At 33.3% G+C, this 8780-nt stretch overlaps 1 protein-coding gene across 1 annotated transcript in view; it reads right to left on the minus strand.

The window, feature by feature from the left end:
- Positions 1–397: 397 nt before the first annotated feature.
- LOC111085470 overlaps positions 398–8780 on the minus strand; it is a 13747-nt gene continuing 5364 nt past the window's right edge. Inside the window, exons 2-4 of the mRNA XM_022384194.1 lie at positions 5424–5497; positions 1828–1862; positions 398–1146 (exon numbers count right to left, since the gene is read on the minus strand). Coding sequence (XP_022239902.1) covers positions 871–1146; positions 1828–1862; positions 5424–5497 — 385 coding nt within the window. The 3' untranslated portion in view covers positions 398–870. The remainder of the gene's footprint in view (positions 1147–1827; positions 1863–5423; positions 5498–8780) is intronic.

The raw sequence follows: 8780 nt of genomic DNA on the forward strand, positions 1-8780 counted from the left end.
TTAGCGAGGGCCTATTTTATAACATTTTTCATTTTGGTGTGATATAAAGCTCTTACTAACATTTCTTTAAAAAAGTGGACTTAAACAATAAATAAACTTTTTGTTTTTAATAAGAGATTCAATTGTAATGAAACTTTGTTAGGAACTTCTCCTTATGATGTTGAAAAATCGTGTGAAGTTTCATCCAAATCGGACTTGAACTGTGAGACGAATTCTACGGACAGGTGGACAGTAGCCTGTTATATAAATATATTACAAAACATTTTAGTGCCGTTGGCTGACATGTTTCAAACAATATATTCCACCAGTGTGAATAATTAAGTCTTCATAAAAATCTATTTTCTAAGGGTAAATAAAGCGCGAGGTCAATAATTTTTCGTTCAAGTAATTACATCAATAATTTCCAATGATTTATTACGAAGATTTGAAAACATATACACCAAACTTTTCATATACAAGTTTAAGATATATATATACACACTTATTTAGTAGTTCGAGAAACTGAAGTAGGTTTTGTTCTATATGATGCCCACTATATATACAAGAAACATCTTGGACAACATATAAACCTACTACATGCATTCTTAGAACATCAAACATAATGTATTAGCTTGAATACACGAGCATGTGTTAAGTTTTTCGGTTCAACAGGATTTAGGTTGTTAACCTCAGTAGCGATGTTCAAATTAAACTATTCCTTTCCGCATTTATATAAAACAGTGTAGAGCCCCCAAAAAGATCAACCTTTGATAATAATATTCTAAATTGAACTATTTTAAGCAATTCTATATAAGCGTATAAAATTCATTACTGCAGGAGTAGTGTAACAAGATAAACGTTCGTAAGAGTAACTTCACGCTGCTTTGATATTTATACATTTTGGGGGGGAGGGTTTTCGTAAGTAAGGTCATTCAAGTAAAACCATTTGGGTGCCTCACTGCAGTCCACGCTATAACTCCAGTCACACACACGATACTGTTGATTAAACATTGTGTTATTCGGACAGATGTAAGGTACCCTACGACCGTATACGTCACACATGTGGAATATTTTACAGTCGAAGTCTTGGTCGGCATAAAATCCTACTGCTCGATTGTTACAGTCGAACTTAAATTCTACATCCGGAAATTCTTCCCATCTCTTAACCTGGAAATAAAAAAAAATCATATCATAGCTTTATTTCTTTATCGGATATTGTATTAGGAGATCATGTAAGTTAGCACTTTGAAATGATATATCTTAAGTGACTTTAATCATAATATGAACTTGTACGAATCGTATGGAACACTTGTGAGTTAGTCTATTTTATACTTATTTCAGTTATAAAATCTAAATTAATACATATGATAGAAAGCAGCATTTTGAATGTGCCCTGGTTTTATTAGCAGCATGGTTAGCTCTCTACGTATACGGATATATATATATCAACTACGAATTTTCTTTTTCATATATTTAAAATAAATTATATTTACAAAGTAATTAGCATTATGAATTATAAGTTTAGTATTGTTTTTATGATACAATATTGTATTTTGATTAGGAATGTTGTACATTTGTGTGTGTTTTATTAATCTATTAATATTAAAATGGGTTATCATAATGAGATAATTCGGCATATTATTTAAATTTTTCTGTTCATATTGCTCGCGAATTCTGTGATGTCAGAAACCAAATTTGTAACACATATATATGGTATTAAATGTTATTAATATACGGAAATAAATAAATTTTATACTCTTGTATTTTGATCCACTTTAAATTGAACTTCATGTATTTCAACAGTTGTACTGTATTGTTTTTAAAATTAAAAATAAAAAGAATACTTACCCTACTGAGAGACACTTCACATACAACTACAAGAACTGAAAATAAAATATACACTGTTTTAGTCTAATTAAAAAAATATATTTAACCTTTTATGAGAAACGAAAACATACACAATCATCAAAATCTCATCGACAAAATGATGCATTTCTTATTCCCGTATATTGATTGATGTTAGACATTTTGATTGTCGTTTGAAACTGTAGATCTTAAACAAAGTGATTTGTTCTTCATCATCGGTGATTACGTTTTAAAGAAAGTATCTTCAATATTTTATTTTAGCATAAATATGCTGTTAATGTACTTGAACAAATGCCACTTTAAGATGTCTTGGTTTTTTTGTTATTAAGCACAAAGCTACACAAAGGGCTATCTGTGCTCTGCCCACCACGAGTATCGAAACCCGGTTTCTAGCAGTATAAGTCCGCAGACATACCACTATGCCACTGGGAGAGGGCAGATGTCTTGGTATGACAATATAAGACATTATACAATAATAAATTAAAAATGATAGTCCTATCATACTATTAACTTCACTCCCACCTTCATGCCCCCCAGTAGCACAGCGGTATGTCTGCGGACTTACAACGCTAGAATCCGGGTTTCGATACCCGTGGTGGGCAGAGCACAGATAGCCCTTTGTGTAGCTTTGTGCTTAACTTCAAACAAAACAAAACAAAACCCACCTTCATTAAGATAATTACATATTGAGACAGATTAAGTTTTTATGTCTTTTAAAAGAAGACTAAGTTGTTTGTTGTAGTTTTTTTTTTTTGTAATGCTGCCTGTCACTTGTCCAAAACAGGCTGATCTACTGGGTGAGATATTGATTTTACTATTTTAAACCGAATCGACATTTTATGCTGCAAATGGGCTCAACGGCTAGTTCAGAGACCCCTAAGGGTCGGGCACAGCCATCCCTAATTTAGGTAGGGTTGTTGATCTAAAAAAGGGCAGCCAGTCAACAGCCACCTATGCGACTACTCATAATCGAATAGTAGAATTGACCGTTAGAATTATAATGCCCTAACTGAACTTTAGACCTTGCGATCCGCAGCTTAGCACGCTAATCGGTCATTAAGTAAGCCTGATTTGTGTATATATATATAAAATACTGATACCGCTTGATATCGAAATAAGGGTTTGTGTTATTTGTTCTTCCCGTTAAATAACATAATATATGGGGATACATCATAACGTGTCTTTTGTTCTTTTTAATTTACAGTACTATTAATTAGTATAATGTTATATATAACTACGTATATATTTACATATTCATTTTAGAGAAAACAATTTAATCACAATGTTTAAACGAAGAAGACGCTACCGATACAGGTAATGTTTTTCTGCTTTAATTTGTTTAAAGTCGCTCCCCAGTGACGCAGCGGCATGTTTGCAAACTTACAACGCTAGTAACCGGGTTTCGATACCCGTGATGGGCAGAGCAGAGATATCCCATTGTTTAAAATAATACGTCAATCTTGTTATGACCAATTGTGCCAATAAACAACACTTAATACATCACTGCCATAGTAATCAGGAAAAATCAGCTAGAAAATTGCTTTATTAATGATTTAAAGTTTTATTAACGATTGAGTTTTCATTTTAAAATCGATGTACTGTTGATATATACACAATTAGGATATGACAACTTAATGATGTTAAAAAGGACCAATTTATGCAAAAAGATTTACGTATAAAGTAACTATATGCATAATTCATTTGCCCAAACAAGAAGCATACTATACTACTGATTAATAACAAATGATATTCTGATTATAATTTTTTTGTGCTCATTAAATGACGGTTTTGTTGAGGATGTTGAGAAAAATTTCATCTACATTAAAGAGTTGTATTTTTTAAAGCAAACCCCAGTGGGCTTTTTTTGCTATGTCCACCGAGGGGAAACGAACCTCGGATTTTAGCGATGTAAGTTCGTAGACTTACCGCTGTCACATCAGGGGATCTACTTAAAAAGGACGAGACACTTAATATTTTGATGAGTTGTAATTTTATGATTTGAAACTTGCAATCCATGCATGTGGATTGGTTTCTGCTGATGAGAATCTTTTGTATTGTAAATAATATGCAAGAATTAATGAGTATTTATGGGATATTCTCGAATGTTTCATGTTGACTTCTATACAACATTATGCAAGTTCGAATGTTTCATGTTGACTTCTATACAACATTATGCAAGTTCGAATGTTTCATGTTGACTTCTACAACATTATGCAAGTTCGTATGTTATATTTTGTTTCAAAACCTCCGCTAATATTTATATTACGAAAGACAAAAGTCCACATCAGTATTACTTTACATCGAAATCTTACAACACTGGTAGAAATGAATACTTGTCCAAAGCACTTCGGTATTTGCTAATTGTAACTTCTACGGCACTTTATGTCACATATGGGTTAAGTGGCTATGCCAGAGACCCTAATCGTCCCCGATTTTAAAGTGCTGGCCAGAGGTAGGGCAACCAGTCAATAGCATCCGTTGCTTACACAGCTACTCTTAACCGAATAGTATGAATGACTGTTATTTTTATCACACACCCATCAGCTGAAAGTGCAGAGGTGTGTTCAGCACTATATGGCGGGGTTGAGTCATGGAACTGCAGTCCACAGCTCAACATTCTAACAACGTTTAATAGCACCTTACAGCAAGAGCTTAAAATAAAGATAGAAACCAATGAACTTTTTATAGCACTCAACATTTTGGTAACGTAGATATCACAGTTTCTAGTAAAATGCTTACCTCTGAATAAATGAAAATTTAGTGTGGTTTGAATCTTCGAAGAAATCCCTTAAAAGTTATTCAAAATATTACAGGTCTTCCTTCTCCTACACAGAAAGTTTCTAGTTTTGATTATCAGAACTATTTTATTATTTTAATTACGATTTTTTTTTGTGGTTAAGCGCAAAGCTATGCAATGGGCTATTTGTCTCTCGTGAGATCAATCCAGACTTTTATCGTTATAAGCCCTTAAGCTCTCAAGCTTATCTCTCAGCCACCAGGTGGCAGATTTCTGTAAGAAGACCAATACGTGAACAGACCACTCACTTCATGAATGATTGCTTGTTTGTTTGTAATTAAGCATAAAGCTACACAATGGGCTATCTGTGCCCTGCCCATAACGAGTATCGAAACCCGGATTATAGCGTTGTAAGTCCGCAGACATACCGCTGTGCCACGCGGCAGTAGGGATGGCATTTTTAGGGATGATGCAAACTTGCTTAATGTTTTATATCCTATGTAAAGTACTAAGTGAATTTTATCAATCTTGATTTTATTTTATATTTTTCTCTAATACCTTTTCTGGATGAATTGTTAAATGTTAATTTAATGTAAGATGTTGTACCGTACTAGTTGAAATTCTGTATATCTAATCTCATGAAATGAAGGACTAACTATGATCTATTGTAAGACAGGTCATTCAAAAAACAATAAGTTGAAAAATATTTTAAGGCTCAAATTATTATCATACGAGATACACTGAACAGACACACTGCTACAACAATCTAAATATTTTGAATAATAATTGTTTAACTATTATTTTCAAGAACCTGTGATATAAAACATACGTAGATTCCTACCTGCGCATGATAGAGCAATGACCGATATGTGGCGCCACATGTCTGTCGATGACCGTTGGACTCTACTCCAGATACTATAGTAAGAAAAAAGTGAGAAACAAACTTGATCAGTGCCCCTTGTTGACATGTAGCAAGAAATAGAAATATCAAGTCGACTAGTCTGCAAGTCGCGTATGACCCATTTCTAGTTTACCTTCCATTGCAGAGTATAATATTCATATAAAACGTGCAAGAGTTTACCAGTTACAAGATGGCCGCCGGCAATGATGAGAAGAAAGAGTCTATAGAGAGAAGAAAGGAAAAAAAAACAATGAATAAGTGGGTCGAGCAAGTAGATATTTTAGAGTGTTAATTTTTCGCAGCATGAATGCAGAATTTCTACATGTGTAGATGAGAATTCCAGCTTGAAAGTAATTTTGTATCGGAGAGCTCAACACTGGGTTGCAAACTGCAGGATCTTAGGTCACTAAAATTAATAATTGGTACCTTCAGTCGAAATCAAACCTTATGGATAAAAATAGTAAACGACCAGATATTGGATATTTAAGGTGAATACCCCTCTGATAGGAAGTAGAACTTTACCCTTTTCATTTACATAGTAAAAATATGTCTGACCCGGAAAACAAGAATTCCTCCAGCTAGACGCGCAGCTGGATGATGCTACCACCCACGAGCATAACGAGTCCTTTGATAAAAAGTAAGATTTATTACTCGCTTTAGATGTTTCATTAAAATTCAAAACAGACGTCCCACATTGCATATGAAAGTGCATGAAAATGTACTAAAATTCCATTAAGATAGAAAGTAGTTTTTCTCAAATTCAGATTATTATTATATTATTTTAGTCCTAACACAATTCATTTAAATATTGCATTTTTTAAAATAAACCGCTTTATTTTGTATACTTTCCTTTTAAACTTTATAAAGTAATTTCCTATTGAATTTTGTTTTTCACTGATTGTGAGTTTTACTTTTATGAAACTCTTACAATTTACCTTTACTTTTGCTTCTTACAATAGATCAAATACTTGTGTAAGGAAGCAAATGATACTAATATATTAATTAGTAGACAAACAACGTTTTAGAAGCATACTGAAGTGATTTATTTATGGTGGAATATTCTTCTTGTTTCGACAGAACACTGGTTCGTCTATTTTAGAAAGAAGATAGACCATTGCTCTGTTGAAACATATAGTAGGCTCCACCATACATAAATCAATTCACTGTGCTTATAAATTGTTGTTTGCCTGTTATTATTAGATCAAATACTTGACTGGCAAGTCACACAAAGTTACACAATGGACTATTTGTGGTTTACCCTCCACGAGTATCAAATTTTTAGCGTGGTAAGCTTTCAGACCTGTCGCTGAGCCACTGAGGGACTTTACTGACATAAAATGATTTTCTAAAACCAGTTAAATTATCAACTTCATTGTTTAAAGTTCAAAAAGCACAATAACTCTTTGTATTTAAGTAATTTTAAAAAGATATTAAATTTACGTAAGCACAGTATTTGAGATTTAGAATATTGTACTTATTTAACCAAACATTCAATACTAAGATCGATGGTTAGTTCTTTGCTTGTAATCATAATTAATAAATAAAGACAACATTTGGTCATCTTCTTCATGTGTAACTATGGTTACTAAGATTGAAAAAAAAATGTTTGATGTTTCGCGTGTTTTTCTTTGTTCTATATTCGAAAGACAACAGGACGAGAAGATACAGGTTTAAGATTTGAAAAAGACAGGCTACAGTTAAAACAGTTTTATTTTTCTAACAGGGTAATTGACTTATGGAATGAGTTGTTTTCGGCAGTAGCTGAAACCGGCACTCTGCAAGAGTTAAAGAGGGGAACCGATGATTTCCTGAAAAATAAACGGTGGTCTAAATTTTAACTTTTTTTCAAGGACCAAATAGTCCCTTGTTGAACGTATGTTATGCTTTTAAATAAAGACAAGGTTAGTCCTTTCCTTATGCGACCACGGTTACTAAATAAAGACATGAATTGTCGTTTTATTCATCTGTAATTGACGAGACTTACTTAACGCAGAGTTCGAAGTTCAAGGAGCCTCCTATTCACGACCATTTGTATTTGATAACATAAAGCTTTGAAGATCGAGGGTAAGCCTAATTTAATAGTCAGTACGTTATTTTTCTACGTTGACAACTGTAAAATTAAGAATAAAAGTTATAAATTTACTCAATAGAGTTATAGAATACGGTGTTTAGAATATGTGTATTACTTTGCTCTAAGTGAAATAGTAAAGACTTTGTTCTATAGGAATTCCAAAAGCCTCCGTTGAAAATCGTTACCAAGTACAATTATCACCCATTTAGTTATCTACAAGTATTACATTATTTCTAGTACTAATTCCAGAACAGATAAACTTTGGCATATTTTTAAGGAGTACTAGCTACCTTGAAATGGTTGTTTTATGTTAGTAAGAGTGGAAAAACCTTAACATAATGATGTAATTCTTTTATCTTCACAGAATATGTTCAAAGTAAATATTCACGCTGATATTACTTTTACAGATTTTGTTGTGCTTATTGCCTTTGAAACAGATAATGTATACAGCTTTCTAAAGCTACTTACTAAACATTTTTTTTTTCCAAATTGAGAATATATAATTGGAACAAGAACCGTCATATTTCTTGCTAGACATAAAGATTTTGCATTGTACACGAACTTAATTACATCGTTGATAACAAAAACCAAAGCAGCGAAGGCATCTATAGCACGAATTCGATCCTACCAGATCATTAATCATGATCATACACGGCTGATTTTTTTTCTAGTGACGAGAGCAGTTTGTATTATTTTGTATTTTAAAAGACGAAGAAACTCTGATATGATCTCGAATTCAAAAGAGGAAATAAGTAGATTCTGATCATTACAAGCCAAATGATAGAGTTCAACGATCCTGCCGACACTCCTCACTTAATAATAAGTAAAAGTGAGAGTAACAACATTAGTATGAGTAAACCTAAATTACTCCTCATTACTATAGTGCGTATATATCTTTGTAATTAACCAAAATCTTTTAAAAAGCTGCATTTAAAATGAGGAACAATTATGAATGCTTTACTATATCTCTGGGCCCGGCAAGGCCAGGTGGTTAAGGCACTCGACTTGTAATCTGAGGGTCGCGGGTTCGAATCCCTATCACACCAAACATGCTCGCCCTTTCAGCCGTGGGGGCGTTATAATGTGCGTTCTTAAAACGCAACCACAGCTTAAAGTGAGGGGAATAATTTTGTTGCATTACACGGATTCAAACGCGGCTTGTTAGCTCCAAAATCCAGAGCTCTTCCATCGGGCCATCCAGCGCCCCATTATATTTGGATCCTCAG

Source organism: Limulus polyphemus, unplaced genomic scaffold (genome assembly GCF_000517525.1).
Source record: "Limulus polyphemus unplaced genomic scaffold, Limulus_polyphemus-2.1.2 Scaffold411, whole genome shotgun sequence".
Lineage (NCBI taxonomy): Eukaryota > Metazoa > Arthropoda > Merostomata > Xiphosura > Limulidae > Limulus > Limulus polyphemus.